Source organism: Varroa jacobsoni, unplaced genomic scaffold (genome assembly GCF_002532875.2).
Source record: "Varroa jacobsoni isolate VJ856 unplaced genomic scaffold, vjacob_1.0 scaffold_276, whole genome shotgun sequence".
Classification (NCBI taxonomy): Eukaryota; Metazoa; Arthropoda; class Arachnida; order Mesostigmata; family Varroidae; genus Varroa; species Varroa jacobsoni.
In genome coordinates, this window is record NW_019213178.1 from 9,929 (window position 1) to 28,950 (window position 19,022).

General features: G+C 41.1%; 1 protein-coding gene and 2 long non-coding RNA genes across 6 annotated transcripts in view; 2 read left to right on the forward strand and 1 right to left on the reverse strand.

Moving 5' to 3' along the window:
• Positions 1-7,674, forward strand: part of LOC111258936 (uncharacterized) — a 14,822-nt gene extending 7,148 nt beyond the window's left edge. The window contains exons 2-3 of the long non-coding RNA XR_002679298.2: positions 3,852-3,948; positions 6,274-7,674. This is a non-coding gene — a long non-coding RNA (uncharacterized LOC111258936). The remainder of the gene's footprint in view (positions 1-3,851; positions 3,949-6,273) is intronic.
• The window catches only part of LOC111258935 (kinesin-like protein KIF2A), a 29,994-nt gene that overhangs the window by 9,877 nt on the left and 1,095 nt on the right, over positions 1-19,022 (reverse strand). For 2 of the 4 annotated variants that reach the window (XM_022830531.2, XM_086967646.1), the window contains exons 2-4: positions 2,792-2,886; positions 1,291-1,434; positions 874-976 (exon numbers count right to left, since the gene is read on the reverse strand). In XM_022830531.2, the coding sequence (XP_022686266.1) occupies positions 874-976; positions 1,291-1,434; positions 2,792-2,886 (342 nt within the window). Of the gene's footprint in view, positions 1-873; positions 977-1,290; positions 1,435-2,791; positions 2,887-4,087; positions 6,205-7,270; positions 7,376-19,022 lie in introns of those variants that run through there. The other 2 variants (XM_086967647.1, XM_086967648.1) reach the window with 2 other exon arrangements.
• On the forward strand, positions 9,612-13,984 carry LOC111258937 (uncharacterized). Its single transcript, XR_002679299.2, has 2 exons — positions 9,612-9,835; positions 13,648-13,984. It is a non-coding gene; the product is annotated as an uncharacterized LOC111258937 (long non-coding RNA).

The window sequence follows — 19,022 nt, forward strand, 5'->3', positions numbered from 1 at the left end:
ACCGATATCTCATATAGGCAGGAAATCAGTTATCTACTAAACAGGCAATGTATAGGTGTTACGGCAAGTTTGGTTTCATGGTACAAAATACAGTTGGCAATTGAAATAATTTTCTGTATCCTCGAAAAATTGACACGAACCTTAAACCTACAAACACCGGCACACGAAAGGCAAAGTTCGCGAACTTCGTCATATTAATACATAGCTATATTTAATGAACGATTACACATTAGGCGGTGAATGGACGTAAGACCGCTGTTTGACAAAATACTATTGATGGTTGTGCAGACGAATTAATCAAGTTCTGCAACTACAGCTAGTTATGCATTATGATCGGACTAAACAGTATGGGCAAGCCCATCCAGGAGCGATGAACAGAGTCAATTGTAATAGCAGGCGCTTATCGTAAACCTCACGATTTATTGGAATCAAGTTAACGGTGAAGGTCCTTTGTATTTTTCACGCAGCATCCTTCCAACGACTGGAAAGCACAGGGCATATCAGGCTGCACCCCGTACTCACCATAGCTCTTGAGATAAAATGTATCTAGCGAAATACATAGTCTATCTTCCCTACAAGCTTGTTGATCTAATATTTCTGTTTTCGTCGCTTCTGTTCTCGGCTTCTCGCTAAACTTCGCACTGAGTACCTCCCTATCTAGCTGCCAGTTTTCAAAACGACACGTGCATTTTTGGACATATAGATCTGAGCAGAATATTCTTGATGACGAAATATATTCTACAGGCGGACTTATTCCATATCGGTATCATTGTAAACAAAGGTAATACGGCATGGTGAGCCCATTTTGGGATTTCGTAACAAACCTTCTTTATGTCTAAATTTGTTCAAATATTCAATAAGTTACGAACTTACCTGCTGGTTTGGCAATCTGTTTTTTATGCTGAGGCGGCGCGGGGGCAACAAAATCGTTGTCAACCACAGCCACTCTTGTAGTACTTCCGTTTATTTGTGTCGTCTGAAACAACAGAACATTCATAGCGCACTTAGTTAGCGCACCGAAACAAAATTTTACGTCTATTAGCACATTTCACAGCTTTCTTAGTTTACTGTCTTATCAAATGTCCACTGCACTATTACCCTTTTTTTTTTTTAAATATTTCTACTAATAAGTTAACACAAAATTGTTAATTGAATTTTTGCTCATAATTCATACGTCACCTAAATATTTTTACAATGTCCGATCGCGTTTTTTGTCGGTTTTATAGTTACTTATACATTCGTTTATGAGAAAATATCGTCCACTGAAGTATTTTCATCATGTCTACAAACCCTGCCGTAGTGTTGCGGCTGCACGATTGCCCCCACCGGGGCAATTGCTATGCGCTCAAGCCGAGGTCCTGTAGCGCTCAGGTTGGGCGATGGAGCCCCTACGAAGTATTGCGGATTAAGAGCCACGATGTCCATGAGTGACACCTGCAACAATGAAAAAGTCCGAACAAGTCTGTTAAACGAGTAGCAATAAAATAAGGGAACAAGTGTTATTTGGAAACTGCCTGCTGTCATTAATTTGTTGTTGTCGACTCATTTGTGTGGTATCACATTTGACCAGCCCACGTTACTATGACATGCAAGAAGGGTCTCACTCCTTTGCGTGGGTCTAATCGTGAATCAATGACTTTGGGAAGAAATCTTCTCGAAATAACGATTGAATAAATAGTGACACCTAACCGAAAGCGTGAAATTGTTTCACAATGTGTAAGTATAATAGACCTACTGCAAGCTTCAGCTTTGTGTTGACCCGGGGGCGACCTTCCGGTCATCTAACCGAACAAAGGGGCACTTATATCGATTGCTCTGATTGCTCTAGATAGCTTGACCTTGATGGCAATCGTGTCTTGCCGTGTAAGCGATTACACTGAGTTTCTAGAAAGATAACTACGAATTCGCTTATAAAATGGGCTAAGCTGCGAATCGTATCCGTGTGTATGTAATATATGTATGTTATTATACTGACCAGAACTTTGTAATCTTTGTAAGGTTAAGCGGCAATATATAACGTATTTCGTGACTAACGTTGCCCATTGGACTTGGCGTTAAAACAAAAGTTTAAATTTTGGGCTTTTTTTCGATTAAGTACTGCCAACTATTGTTGTGTATTGAGTCACTATGGGGCCAGTTCAATGAACAAAATAAATGTTAGTGCATAATTCAAAAGTGATTTCGATCGTGATTCTCAATAACAAACTATATTAAGCGAGAGTGATTTTCTAATTTTGCCTCATTCATTTATAAGTCTATTATAGTTTACTTAATCTGACTGTGAATTTGGACACAGAAACAGCTTTAACCAACAACAGCTATTGCGTGATATGCAACAGACTCACGTTTTATCTGCTATTGATTGCAACTCGAAGCCTTGCCATTAATGTCCAAAAGCCGCCCTAAATAACTAATAAGTGATAGCTTTTTTCGAAAAAAATAGCAAAGATAGATAATACAAGATTTCGCGGTGCTCCGAAATTTTGTTTTGTAAACTCTTAGAATAGATATCAAATTACGCGCTAATTAGAAACTTGTTCTTGAATCAGTTTATCTCATTCGCCAACTTTCATAGAGACGCATTGCAGTATATAGAATGGGGTAAATGTAGGCATGCGGTTCGGGGAAAATCTATGCTTGCCTAGCGGGCAAGCCGGAAAGAAGTTCGTAGTTAATTAATTCTTTAACTGGAAGTTTTACTTCAAGCTTGGGTCTCTCCCCACTTGAAGGCTACTGTAGTCCGATCCTGTCACTCAAAACGAGGAAATAACATATCTAAACTAGGTCGTACCTCTTTGCCTTTAGTGTCACCATTCTCGAACCATTCAACAGTGACGGTTCGATTCCTTTCGTTAATTTCCGTCACTTTCGCCGAATGAACCTTTCCTGTAACGATATAAAAAGGAAAACGACTATGTAATACATAACGTAGCTGATATACAAAGGACACGTAAGGACATCACAGAGCTAATTGACAAAGCTGCACAAGTTACGCTGAACGTGTTTACGACGTTTGTGCTAATATGCGCCGGTAAATCTAAAATAAATAAAAAATATCTAGCTTTGAAACGTCTTCCGCCACGTAGTTGAAATGAGTATATACTGGATTACTAAGCCAAGAATGCTAAGCATGACATGAGCATCCTTTAGTGAGGTCATATGATTTTATTCTTTTATGAACAATCCAAGGTAAGAGATGAGTCCAATGGTTAACGTTCAAAACGTGGAATTGCCTATGTTCTAAAACATTTTTGAAAATCTTATCTTTTTCTAAAAATTTTTATGTCAGTGAACACACAAGGACATTCAAGGAAGATTTAAAATGGGAGCTCAGTAGCTTTTTTCCAAAGATTTCAGGAGCATGCGGCCAGGAAAATAAAAGGATGTACAAATAGTTCAAAATGCTGATTGATAGTCTGAATGATCTTGCTCCATGTGAACCTGTATACACACAATGACCATCTAGGTATTATGAAAGGTGCTTTTTTTCACTTTTGTTGACATGAATTACACCTTCTTCACGTTAGCTCACGTAATTTGATAAGTTTGACAAGCGTAAAAATTTTCTAGAAGTGGCATGCAAAGGCTGGTCTAGGTTTTGGCACATACCTACCGTTTCACAAGAAAATATGTACAATGGTGGAGCAGCTACAAACCTAACCTACTTCTAGTAGGACTACTTTATCAATACTTTTATGTACCTATTCCCTAAAACAAATACTTCGAAAATTATATCTGTTGCCCCAATTCATCCTTAGATGTTCCTCTATATGGCAACAATGAAATGTTGACTTCATCATTCAAACATTACAAAATTTCTAATTAACTTTTCTTTCTATGTGTTTTGATAGAGCAATATTACATCTGCAACGTCATCGCACCGCAGGCTGAAAGTTTACCGGATACCACCAGGACTTCCAGCGAGGCAAACGAAGGTCGACGAATAAGGTTGATGCAGTCATTATAACAATCAAAATAACAACAAGGAGGAGAAATGAACGCAGTAATAAACAATATAAATGAGGTTTACCAGAATAATCAAACCATATTACTGTTTAAGTACGCGTTGAAGTTTGCATATACGTACACAATATACATCGGCGGTTACACATAAAAATTCGGTTGTCGTCCGTCTTCAGCTGCTCGTTACCGTACAGACTGAATTGCTTCAGCTGTTTGGTCCTGATATTGTATAATAACTATGGACAAGCGAACTGCAATTGTGCGTGTATGTGCTCCTGCCCCTGACAGCATTCAATGATAACACAGTTTTATTTTGTCCCTGTATGGCTGTTGTCGGTGTTGTTGTCGAAGTAGCTTGTGTTACTGCTTTAGCCAAAACAAGTCGGGTCCTACTCTAGGGCATCGTGATAATACGGATATGGGTATAGTGTTAACCGGCCCGGCCGTGAAGCTTACGCGGCCTTGGCCAAAGCATAACAACCGAATTGTTTTGATATTAATGTCGTGTCGTACAGATAACCTATACAAGATCTAAGAACAAGGTTTAGACAACGACCGTGGATCGTACTTGTGCATTTCTATCAAATGAGACTAAAGTAGCATGGAATCGCTGAATGAAACTTGAGTATCCTGCTCCTCACGATATATACCAGTGACCAAATACGATTAATTGTGAGTTGCCAGTGAGCGAACAACAAACAGCGATACTCAAATGATTTGGTTATGTAGACGACACGTACGGTAGGACAGAAAATGCACAGATGTAAAGCAAAAAAAAAAACGAACCGAAGGTCCAGTACGTTAACTACGCCCAAAAACTCAAAGTTACGCCCAGTGTACATAGCGTTGCATTGTACTGCAAACAGTAGCAAATTCTAGTATGATGCCGATACCAAAAAAATTCGGGCTCATCTTTGGACAAATCCTCTTTGGATGGATCGAATGTTATCGAGAATATTCTGGAATAACTATTTTAACACTGGACCCTACTATATAAGCTTTTCTACTTTGTATACTAGAAGGCCGCGTCGGTCGCAACAATGCCCTGACGGTTTAACATACCGTGTGTCAAGTATCAATATTTGCATGAAATAAAATAACAGAAAAATGATTATTTTTGAAAAGCCTGTCAAGGTGTATATTGACTAGCTATGGCTAATCGAGGCTGACGCAGGCACTTTCCTTTGCAGTTTTGTTGTTATGTTGTAATATAGCGCAGTTGTAATAAACTTGATTATATATGGCTGGTACAAGCGAATCCGGCGGATTTTGAAATTGAATCATTTTTAAACTAGAAGTAAATCAGTGGAGAAATACGCTTGCCCTCTAGTTACCCTTTTTTGGGCACAGAAGGCCCCGTAGTCGCACCGATCTATATGGGAAGAATAAGCGGGTTGAAGCCAATGTTGAATATATCGTTACTATATTTAGGAAGTAACTGAGGCATTGCTATGAAATCTAGAATTTGCATCAAGTGATCGGACTGCATACTTTCGATTACCGTATCAGCAGTTCATAAATCTCTTGAGAAACTCAAGATAGCTGCCTGCACTTATTGGTTATTTTTTGACAGATGTTTCTGATGTTCATTGAAAATTCTATCATTATCTTACGCCCAAACTTACTCGATATAGCTACCGAACTCGATTTTTTTACAAGGCGAAGCCATTTTCCTAGCACCCCCCCCCCTCCGGTTGGCGGTAGAAATTAAATAATCTCTCATCTACAGAGAATGCACGAGGGTTCTTTTCTTGATTTAAGTTCTGCAAATCGCACGTGAAATATACCACATGCATCTCCAAATGCGCTAAAATCAATTCACGACGGACCCATTTTTCACTCATTGTCAGTATTATAATTCTACATTTGAGATTTCATTTTTGGCCGACAAAACCCTCAGATTCTAAGCTCTGCTTACTTTCTTGCTGGTCTTCGAAGTTTCAATTTTCGATCTTAGAACGCTTGTACGATCTACGTACTGTCTTTTCATTTAAAGTTTCGTTGCTTTACGTTTCCACCAGTGTTCGATAAATTTCCGCAGTGCTGTGGCCTTCAAGAAGCAAAAACTTGACCATTGGGCATCGACTGTCGAGCCTGATGATTATCCTGTGAACTGATTTTTAGCGATGAAGCAAACTCTAGCGGTCTTCATTCACAAATTTCTAGAACACTTAAGAATTTATTAGCAAAATTTCGTCTGCTAGTAGCGCGGAGTTCAAATGTTACTCATTTTTAAAGTCCGCCAGATTTGCTTATAACTAGCTACTATTTATAATTAATATTTATTTGTTGAATTTTGTTGAGTTGCAGGAGACATTTGCAACAACAAGCTTGCCGACCCCGGCATCGGTCCCCGTAAAAATATTCACTGTATTAACAGTTAAAAAATAGCAATCATCCCACCTACATCATTTGTGCTCATACACAAATAAATAGCTTGGCGTGTTATAATAATAGTACCTATACACGTCGAAAAAACTGTCTCATGCTTGCATCATCGCGATAATTAGTTTTGCTACACGATGTTGCCCTTGGTTGTCAATCTTAATAATCTCTGTTCCGCACCTCTAATACGAATTCCTAACCCAACACAATAAGCTAGTGTTCAGATGTCGTCTCAATTAGATCGATACAATAAGCGTACGTTCCTAGCGGGAAGGGTGGTCGGACGACTCGCTTCTGTCATCAGACGAACTTCAAGGGATGAATTTCGTTAAGCAGACGAAATAGAAAATGGTACATGATGCCACCAGAAATGAATAAAAAGATGAGCTACAGCGTGGTCTAGAATCAAAATCGTTCCCAGTTTGTATTACTGCATTTGGTTTCCACAATGATTTAATATCGAGTAGTGATGATATTAATCATTGCAAAACTACCATAATACGATTTGTACGATCTAGCACTATCGTTAGTATTACTGATATTATTATTGTTGTAAGCCTGGATTACAGCTGGCAAACGTTTGGCATTCGTGTGAGATTAAAAACTACGTGAAAAATGGCATCAAAAATCTATATGAATGACAGAAGCCATTGTAGAATTAATCCACAGCAAGCGACCCGTATGTTAATGGCGGCAAGGATCTGCTACAATGAAACATTTTTATTCTGGATACATTGGTTACCACTGAAGGTTTCAGTCAACTATTTTATTGGCAAACAGAGTCTATGAGCGTATGACGGCGACCAAATAAAGTTATGAGGTGATTCCAGCCGCTCACTGATGTATTCGTCGCGTAATTAAAGAGTCTGCTAATAACGCGGCAGATGTTCAGCAAACGCTTAAATCTAGAATAGAAACTTACATAGATTCGTTTTTTTGTTTGTTGCTACATCACCTCAATGCTTCTGTTATTGTGTTGTTTTCGTGACTCTCAAAGTTCCGGGGTTCCAGTAGGGATTATCTCACTAGAATCGTCCTTTTCCGGCTCTGTATAGAGACATAGAATGTCAATATTAGGCAATAGACCAAATTAATGCTAAGAGGCTTTCATGCAGTTAATTCTACGTTATTTTATAAGATTATATGTATAAGCTTGTCGACTGATTGGTATCTGATCCTAGTTGTAGAATATTTGCGTGAGATTTGCGTTGGAAGACTCTATATTATAACCCAATGTGTGGATTCGTTCAATGGATGAAAGGAGCTCGCCAACTTACCAGAAAAATTCCGCACGTAAACACAAATAAATAATTTTGATTCCTAATACCTGTTGTATCCTCATTACTATATATATATATATATATATCCTGCCGTTTTTCTTCCCTTTTCTAATTCAGACAACTTTATGGTGTAACGGTCACCCATCCGTACCGAAATACGAATTATTTCTTCAACGGATATTTGTGCTGCTAAATAAAACTTTTATATTTTCTATTAGGATTTCGTTAAAATAGCTGTGACTCGTACTATTAAATATCCCTTTTTTATGATAAACACACCAAAATGCTAGGTGTTTTCCGAGAATTGTCCTATTGGTCCTATCAGTATCTGTAGATAGTTTTTTTAAGTAAACGGTTATAGCTCATTTCGAAATAAATATAAGCACAGTTAATTCATTCGATTGTACTGTAACAAAATAATACATTTAATCGTAAAGATATTAATTTGCGAGCTAGTTCGTAATGCTGAATTTACCGGTGGAAAAGTTGCAATCTGTACTGTTCTGAGAGAGCCAGAACTCGTAGTTTTTTTTTTTATTAAAACATTTAAATAACATTATAAATGATAGAAAAAATGTCATATGACTAGATTATCCCAAAATGTCACTTGGGTTAATTATCAACAAAATGGTTTTCGCCGAAGACGTTACATAAGAGTATCGTGTCCCTTCACAACGCGCCTTGAACGAACGATACCGCTAACAGAAATGCGACTGAAGTAAAATAAACAACAACAGCAACACATATAGAAAACAATAATCAAGCAGCTTCATTATACACGGATCTATAACCAAATCGAGTATCTCTTTAATGAGCATTTTCTAATATTATCAAGGAGAGTGATCGCAACTACAGCTGCAGAACAGGAGATACTCCCTATCATCTCAAATACCGCCATTTTTCACAGCAATTGCGGCTTTGTGCTTCCGTAAGTGCATTGCGACGCACAAGGTTGCGCTACTATAGGGAACGCAAACGGTGCTGCGATGGATGTCGACTGGTGACCACGTCTCGGCGCCCACGAACAACAAGAACCCACAATAGCCGCTACTGATGCCGTCGCCAGTGTTAAGCCAGTGAGAAAATCAACAATCTCCACAACATAATAGCGATCGCGCCGCCGTCGATGCTTTTCAGCCAACGGTCGCTGGGGGCAATGCCGGACCACTGAATAGTCCGCCAAGACGACTCGTCTTTGCAAATTTTGATGAGTTACTAGCCGATTCTGCCAGTGTGATCCAACCGAAGAGTTGGGCAAACACACGAAGACTGTAGTCGTATACGTTCGTTTAGATCGTTGTTTTACCGGGTTCTGAGGTTACCGGTGATTTCGAAAATGAGCATAACATTTTCTTTGTGAGTTTACGCTTTTTGATGAACCGGTTTATTACAAATTGAAAAGCCAGAAGAAAGGACAGAAGACTAGAGAAGGCTTGGCAAAAACATCCGCAATTGGGTAACATGCCCGATTGTCAATATCTACAGCTCATACCGGTAGAAAGTCAGATTATACTTCAGCACGCAATAACGACGACAAGGGTTCTATAATGGGGTTTTCTACAAAACAAAAACAAGTCTTTTATAATCATCAGATTGCAATAAATACCGTTTTCTGTTTTGAAGCACACAGAACGCACTTCTTGATGCGCTAGAAGTTCGGTTCGTTCCTTGTCTTTAGGGACAAATGAATCTTCATTTTTAAGATAGACTCTAAACTAGCATGTATTATCTAACTATCATACCTTAACTATCTTTCCTCTTGTCTGGCTTTTGCTGTTAGCCCTGGATTGCAAAGCGGCATCCTAGCAGCCTTAGCGCTTCTCTAACTATTCATTCTTCCCCCTACAATATAATTCTATCGTTACGTCATACTTCACAATGGCGTAGGTAGATAATGTAATGGCGGCCAAGCCACCGGCAAATGGCGAACTGACTCACGCCAGTCGTTTTAATGAGCAGGCGATCGACCCAATCCGCGGCCTACATAATCAAAGCCGTCAATGAGAGGTCGGTCTCATATATAAATGGCTTACAAATCTGTCCCATCAATACCCTCATTACATTTGTGTTACAACATGAACAGAACTATGCATACTTTGGCCAAAGCTGATTATGGATCTGAGCCAGACGAGTCCTGATCGGTAAAACATCTGCCGCGGTTAGCCGCGTCAAGGACATTTTTTCTTGCAAAAAAAACTGCACTTCCGGTATGTATAGTGGCTGCTGCCTACCTAAACGTATGCAATATGATTCGATGTCATATAGCCTATAATATGTGTCATAATAATCGGTGTATTTAAGTGAGGGGACTATTACGTTGCTAGCACCAACGTTGAACCACATATGAAACATGTGACACAATACGAAAAATCGAGCAAAGTAAAAACATCAACATATGTCTAGTAGTGATAATAGTAGTATCTATTAGTAACACCAACCGCCTATCTTCACATGATGTCACTAGCGAAACATTGCTAGACCGTCTTGTCTACGAAGGATGTAGCTAATTACCGATACTACAAGGGTCAATATTCATAGCGTAGCTGAATACCTTGCCCAGGCTAAAATACAACCTGTCTTTATGGCAAACATTAGTCAAAAGTGACACGGTAACGTTTTTTTATTGATATCTTCTGCGTCTATACTCTGTAGCTAGCAGATTTTGTCTGCGAGACACATAATGAACTTCCACGACGTTATTAAACTTGCATCGTTATGGAATAGAATGCCAACAGGTCAACGTTACCTTCACATTAACGATACTTTATATTAGGCGATTTAATGAATCGTACGACAGACGCCTATTCAGTCAGATTCGATTGTCGCCGTACCTATACGATAATGAAGATCAACCAACTGACAAAGGCAACTGTATAGGACCAGATTTAATTTTCAGTACCGCGTGAGCAAACGAGCGGGGCGACCCTTGACTGCGCCTTGCAACCTGGCTTACTAAGCTACGTTTGATGACAACGGTAACTAACTGTATCACAGCTTCAATTGTTAGTTAGGTCGTCCCGTATATGCCAACAAGGATTCTTGTCACGCCGTGTCGAGAGAGAAAAGTAACCCGGTTGGGCGGGAATGCTTTACGCCGACAGGCTCCTTCTTGTATACCCCAGCGGGCTCATTCGAAACCAATTTTAGATCATTGATAAGTAACGTTTTCATCTCAAAATGCATAGGATATAACCAACGGGTAGGGTCTAATCAGACCTGAGATCAACAAATACGCTATATAATATATATAATATAATTCGAACCCATTCCAGAGGCCGTAACAGTCATCGTGCCGCATTCTTGGTAAACAAACCTAATCTCATCATAGCGGGCCACTTTAATGACACAAGCCCGAGGCACGTTTTACGTGTCGACTCAAGTCATAATCTATGATTCTTTATTTTGTCGTAGTCATTTGCTAAAATAGGTTGCAATCGCAAGTGACCCATTGCCAGCAAAATAGAGTTCGCTTAAAAAAGCTGTTGTTATTCACTAATAAGCGTAAGCCTATCCAGAAGATGAGCACATACAGGCTGTTCGGCACAAAACTTACTTTGACTTATGTACTAGCATTTATTATATTTTATTTACTCAACTCTTAATGAGGTATTACTTTTGAAAGCGCTATCTGTGTCCATAGTGGATTTCGATGAGACTTCCAAAAATGTAGCTGCTTCAAATAAGCAACATAACCAGTAATGCTGGAACAGGCAGCTTCTTTTGCGCGTTTTGGATGCGTTCGTTTGCGTGCGAGGAAGACATTCCATTAGCTCTAACGGCATCGGCAACATTTCGGTGAAGATTCGTTGGAGGTAATTGGCAGAGCTCAAATCAGTGTGTATCGCTGACATTCGTATAGATAGAAATCGGAAAATGTACCATCGCTAAGAGAGATAGAAGCGTTTTAAAAATGGCAACTTTCCTGGAAACTGTGTCACCCGACCCTTATTGCAGGAACAGTTTTCAGAGGTCTCCTCTTTGAAAGGGTTTAAATAATAATGAGTATTTTTGATGGAACACAATCGAGTCAGCAATCTTATGGGATGCTCCAAGGAGGAAGTGTGAGTTCGTTCGCAGCTCCATTAAACAGTAGTAGTGTTTACTTAGTATTTCTAATCGTCGCAGTTACTATTAGACCCATTATCTACCTGTTACATCTTCCTACAAATCGCTTAGAGGTTATATAATACATGTACGCCAATTAGCAGGTTGTGAAATCACATATACTTCGATCAAATGTCTAGTCAGTGATCAGTCCTCGGGAGGTACCGCCGTTCCGTTTTCGATACTGCGATAGAACGATTTATCTAAAATGCACGCAAGCTGAGCGCGACAACGAGCTAGAAAATTTCGAAAACCTTATGCTGACAAAAAAGCCCCGCGGAGCCTGCGTAATGAACTCACACCAGAATTTCATTAAGTCACAAAATCAGAAATCACCTCCAGTTACTAATGGTATGTTCTTGTTTATTAGCCTGCCGCAGACAATAACTGATCATCATTAATAACAATTAAAAGCTAAAATTATCCTGTTTTACCATTATAATGTTTGTCTATCGAGCGAGACTAGGTATATGGGCGTAAATTCAGTTTTGTTGAAACATTTTTCATAGGGTCACAGTCGACCTAACACAGTTAGGTCCTGTAACCTATATTCGTATGTATTATAATTCAATTTAGAGCAATTGTTGATGTTTGCGTGAGTCCAAAGATATCCCAAAAGATTTAGCTGGCATAGAAGATTTGAATGTATGTATCTGGCCACTCACCATAATCCTCAAAACGCATAGTAAATAGACTGAGGATATTCGACTTGAATACATCTGACCGACTTAAAAATAACACTAGACAAGTAAAGATATCAATACTCAGAACTAAAGTTTCCATGTACTAAAACCGAAATATATATCAGCCACAGCTGTACTGGAGGATCGAATACGCGTGTAGAATTGAAGAAAGCTATGAGGGAGTGAATCGACGTAAAAGACGTGCAATCATTTCGCCAATATGTCCATAACCATCCTTGCAAACAGTTTAAATAAAACAATTTAACAGAAAGACGTGAACGCTAAACATTGTACCCCTACCAGATGCGAAGCGCCAGCGTGTTGACGATGAATAGATAGGCAAAGAAAAATACGCAATCGAAACCACTTGGAAATATCCCATTTATTTGAACATGCTTTCTGTGGTTATGGGTAAATGATTCGCTGTTTAGTGGTTGCTCATATGGGTTTTTACTGCTCTATTGATATATTGTATTGGGGTGCTCAGTAACGATTAAATTATGGGGTTTCGTATTTGTGAATTTATTATACCACGCAGGACGACTACTGAACCATTTTATGCCTCAGAGAATTGGCTTTCAAGACCGAACCTGGTTTCTCTAGGTAATCACAGCGGCATACATTTCTAAACCTGTTATTCGTCAATCAGCTGATCTAGTGCTCGAATCTTTCTTCCCGCGTGTCGATATGATTGATGGGCATTGTCAACCCTACCGATATCGTTACACAATGATGAGGTTAACTATTGATTTTGATATATATATATAATAATAACGGGGCAAAGCGGGCTAGATCGGGCGACAGTGGGAATGCTATATATATATATATAGTGTTATGATCACGTTTGCTTTCTTAGCATTCCCACTGTCGCCCGATCTAGCCCGCTTTGCCCCGTTATTATTATTATTGCACGGGCCAGCGGAATGAACTACGAGGCTCCACTCGACACCGTCCTCTCTGCCTTCAAACATGTGGCCCTGCCTGATCCGCAAGAGCTAAACTTCGCTGGCTTCTCCCACCATTACGTGCCGTTTGAATCGATCTCTGTCCCCCCCTAGACACGCTACGAATTGTGACAAACACTAATCAAATTATCATTTTAGCTTTTTCCTTCTGTCTCCCTATCTCTGCTATACCACCTTTGTTTGACTGACATAGCAGTAGTTCGATTGGTGTTGGAATATTTCAATCGTTTGTATGTGTTTCTTTTTCACATTCACGTTTGTCGGCAGAGGCTGTTCGACGAAAGGAACGTCATCGTCATTGTCAACAGATGAGCGACTGCGATGCAGGGAAGTCGCTGCCTAATAGACGTTTCCAGCAGCTGTACCCCGTAAACGTTCCGTTGTTGTGAAAAGAAAAATATTCACGGAAACATTAACTAACCACGCACAAAGAAGGCAACGATCAAAAAAGGGATGCAAAGGAAAGCGAAATGCCTCATTGACAGAAGTCGGTAGGCAAATGTGCTTAGTTCTAAAGCTGGTCACGATAGGCGCCGAAGTCACTACAGATGAAATTCTAATATGTGTGAAGTGCGATGAATAATAAAACTAATTTTTTTCTCAAGTTTTCTTTTCTTCTTCTTTTCTTCCAATTTGAAAGTTTGCTAATCAAATTAAATCCGTTGATAAGGTGATGAAGCAAAAGAAGAAAGGTACTTACTTGAACGGAATGCGTGAAAAAGGTGTGGTGATTCTTTCATCTAAGTAATGTCTCTTGTATGATAGGTATTCATATGAACCTCATATACCCGATTAGAAGCGATATACGAAAATAGCGGCGCAATTATTTCTACAAGACGTCATCATCAAGTCAGTCTTAACAGGATGCCATTATAATAGTTAACTACGTGGATAAAATGTCTAGCGATACAATGTGATACGCGATGAAACTGAGGCACGCAGCGCCACTGTCGCCTAAAGGACTGACAAAACTAAACAGAACATCGTTGACTGTTGCCAGAGTACCGTGCTGCTAGCTGCACTGATGGCGAGACACGTCTCAAGCATGTCGTGACAGGAGTCACTTGGATGCGGGGCGGAGGAGCGATCTTGTCCTGCCTTTGCCTTCAGTCCATGACGAAGCTATGGAAAGAGTAGTCATAATGGTGGAACTGTCTCTATAGCTAGCTTCTATAGCTCCCTAATCCACAGCGTTGCTCAGATTCTGCCCGATATCAAGCTCTGGCTGTAGCGGCAGTAGCACCAGCAGCGGAAATGCTCGCGGCCTGCTTTACCGGTCAAAAGCATCACTTTTATTCGTGTCTCTTCCGAAACGCGCGATCTTTCAATAGGCAGGAGCGGCTCGAAACTCTGGCGAAGCCGGGTTCCTCGGGTCGCTTTTGCTAGTCTATGGACATAATAGAGGAACAAGGCTTCTGCTGGTTGATGGCGTCGTTATCACTGCTAACAACTGGTAACGTGGCCAGCGTAATCATCAACACGGCTCATACGATTGTACAATGTAGACATTGTATTTAGACAAGCATGACGCTGAATTGACTGTAGCGCTGTATGTCAATGCGATAGGAAATGATAAGCTTGAGAAAAAAAAAAAAGTGATAATGCTTTAGAAAATCACTAGTACAAAGCGCTGCGTTGTTCACACGTCGAAAAATAGTGTAAACAATGTTCCTAAAGAAGGTACCCCGCAGACAACCATTAAAGGCTGCGTATTTCAAGAGTCTGCGCTGAAGTCCTTCTAAATGACCTAAGACAAATTCGGAATCAAAACAAACGTACCATTTCGCGCCTGTACTCTTCATTATTATCAGCATGTTTAATCATGGTGTGACCTAACACGCTCAGATACAATTTCTGTCATATTTGGGTACAAAGAAAATTTTGTGGATGTCTACGTTCCGTTGGAAGTCTACTTTCCTAGTCTTGCACAACGCTTTGGCTTTGTCTGTGAACATACAGAAAAATTCCGCTCTAGACCCATCTAGTCTCCAGGGTACTGCCCCCCTAACCCCGTTATTACTTGCAGCCTTTTCTAGGCCAGACCTCTACTGCTGTCTGTCTAGCCTGAGAACGGTCTATTGGATTTCCGTGGGAAAAGCGACATCCACACAATATCTGTCCCTGGCCAGGGTCTAGTCTAGCATCGAAACAGCCGGTGGACCATCCACCCGGCGGCTCGACTTTAGCCGGATTGCCATCTTGCTCTCTCGGTAGGAGTACCTCTCAGAATTCCCCTTCTTCATGTTTGTCACGCAGACACAGCAGTAGGCTAGCTAGTTTGCTCGGCTCGCTGCGCTCCGTGACCTCGAATGAGGTAGACAGTGTCCACCAGTACTATTGTGACGCGAATCCTCGAGTGATGCCTGCCGCTGGTGCTACTTCGGTCGATGTCGCTAGCCGCTTGCGTCGTTGTCGCGTGAACATACGGTCGCCACACGTTTGTCTTGCTGCCACTGCTGGTGCGGTCTTTAGCACTGCCGCTGTTGACCGGTAAGTAGCCTGCCGTCACACTCGCGGCAAGATGGTAGACGCTAAACTAGAGTTGCATAGATTAGGACGGAGAATTCAAGCGCATTGCACGACAGCACCTATCACGGGCACGTTGTCTTTTGGTTGCTGTACGGTATTACACAGTAAACAGAACATCTCAACGAATGGGCATCATTGTATTAGCACCGGCCGTTAGAGACATGTATGTCGCATCTCGGACCACGTAAACTGACATACTGAAGCCAATTTTCCCTTGAAACAAGTGTTACGTATGGGCAATAGCTACCACATAAGGGGTATAAGGCCGCTGAGTTTAGCAGCTGTTGTGTGCAAAACCGCCCAACATGCATCCATTCCTGGTTCAATAAAAAAGAAGATCAATGATTCGAAATAGAAACAGTGGTTTGCAAAGTTGGTACGATTGGCAAAAGTGATTATTTAAATACTGATGATAACTGCATAGGCCGCTATTCTTCCATCTGCGTGACGAATGAAGATGAGATGATACGAAGCAAGAGATAAATAATCTGGTAGAACGGGAAAAACAACGACGTTATTCAATGCAAATAATCTAATACAGTGAAGTTACGGGTCATTTGATTCAGCTTGCCACCGCAATCGGAACATATTGGTGTGGTTAAGCAGATGATGAGCGTCCGTATCGCGCTTCCATATTAATTAATACCGACTATCACTTGGCCATTACCGAACAGTTGAATGAGACTGCTGCCTCGAATATCCGTTCACAGCAATGGGACGATTCTAGTACGACAGAAATAGAACGAACCGTCCAACCGCCCTGTACGACGCCTACAGATGAATTTACTGGTAAAGATGTAGTGACGACAAAAATTGTGGACTACCAAACTCATCTACGGCGGCTATCTACCAACATATAGACGTACTGGAAATCTTGGAAAATAACTGGACGACTGCACAGTACCGAACGCCGATAATCTTCTCACGTTATTGTATTGCAGCTTCTTTTGCATGCAATATGCACCAATACTCTCATCGCAATTATTAGTTTTTCAGCAACAGCAGCAGTAGGACAACTGGCCGCCTGTTTTTTAGATATCAGTCGGTGTCCACAGCTGTTGTCGATGGCCGCACCGCAAGTGTATTTACCAGTTTTGGACCATCGTCGCACTGTCTTACGCAGGAGCAGCAGCGGCAGTGGTCAGATCATCATCGGAGCTCAGCTCGCATCTTTCTACGTCCGCGTCCACTACTCATAATGGCACACATCGTAATCGTCTACCGGTACAATCTATCTATACGCGGTTGGCATGAGCTCGAAAGGATTTATACGCAGCCATACGCGCTGAAAACTTCACAGACGAACTGCGGAACGAGCACGTCGAAGTAAACAGCAAAGAGCGGCCCGTAACGCGCCGAGGAAAGCAAACAACCGGCTAGAACCAACGGGAAAACTATATTATAGCAAGCAAGCAGCGCAGGGTTCCAACTATATTCATACTACGCTATACTATTGTGTGTCTCTTGTGGAGAGTACAATATGTGTCTATGTATTGTGAGTAGCCGGCGGCACTGACGCATACGAGCAAAACACATAACGGCACATGATCGATGGGTAATACCACTATCCTAATAACTGCTGCAACAACAACTGCAGGACTGAGAGGAGACATACGGCGAAGGCTGCTGCCGACTCTGTTTGTGGTAACGGGGTAAGTATTTATCACTATTGTTGTTGCCAGCCGAAACGGAACTGCAGAGCTGCCGATGTCGGTAGATGCTCTTTTTGCCGACAGACAGTAATAGATCGATCGGATGAGCTCATGAGGTCGGATGCGCACTGTGGCTATCACCGACGAGGGTTTTAGCGCCACCGCAACTACCTCGACCCAACGTGAACTATATGATAACGCCGTCTACTACTTCCGATAGCACTATTTCAAAAATGATCACAACTGCAACTATTACTTTTTATTGTTATTTTATTGTAATTATAGATCTTCACGAGTTCTATTACTTTAAAATGTTAATAGGCAAACACTTTTAAGCCGAATCGCCGCCATCATCACAGTTTCGCCATGAGCTACCGAGCAGCACCATCAGGAGTCGCTATTAGCAAGCTTAGCAACAACTGGATAGACATCTCGACAAACAACTAATACCACTCCCACACGGCGTATTACCACTTCAGCCCAATGGACAATACAAAAATTGGGCCGTCGCCGCCGCCGCCGCCGCCGCCGCCGCCGCCGCGGAAATGACAGGGTGACTATAACGACAGCAGCATTAAAGCAATAAGGGTCACAATGGAGACAACGTCTGGTTTTTCAAAGCAACCGGCGAATCTCATCGCGAAGCTGGAAAGCTTCAGCAATTCGACAATTACCGCAGAAGACGTGGTCACTAGAACTTAGAGGTTTACGGTCCGGATCAGGTGCGGACGTGAAGAAATAGACAAACCGATAATGCTATGCATGTATGTCGTATGGATGGGAAAGAATTATCGGCAGAGGCGAAGAGAGGTTTGTAGCAAACAACCTAGAATTCGAGAGGCAAGCCCATCCAGACCATTCAAAACAACGCTGGCCGAAAGTGAAAGCACAAAACGGTATAGGAAGAAGCGGGGATGCTCGTCAGACGGGAAATGCACTCCATGCCACCTTCACCGTTACTAGTTTATACTGTGTATGCGAAATTGTTAAACATTGTGAGTCCCTCTTCGTGTCTAAGTAAGAATAGATTGGCTCAAGTGCTAACAGGCAAAATGCATCCGATTCAGTTAGTACTAAGCTACTAGCAGAAGCAACAATGTACCGTGTGTGTCGTTAGTAGAAAGAAAAAATGAATCTCGAATGAGATCACGTTTATTTGGTCTTTTACTGTAGATTATCTGCCAGTGACTATAAAACGACAATGGAAAAAGGTCGTATTGTCATCCGTCATCTCTGCTGCTGCATAGCCCTTGATCTGACTATCGGCTACACGAATCTAGTACTAATAGTGGTAATGCTGGTAAACACGATTCATATAAAATTCTAATCAGAGCTCTTTAAACAACCGTGCGAGGATAACCGGTTGTTCCGTGAATCTGGGTACAGCTAGCTAGATCAATAGAAGCAAACGGTTGTATTTAATTCCCGACACCCCACTACCAGGTATGGTAATGGAGCGTT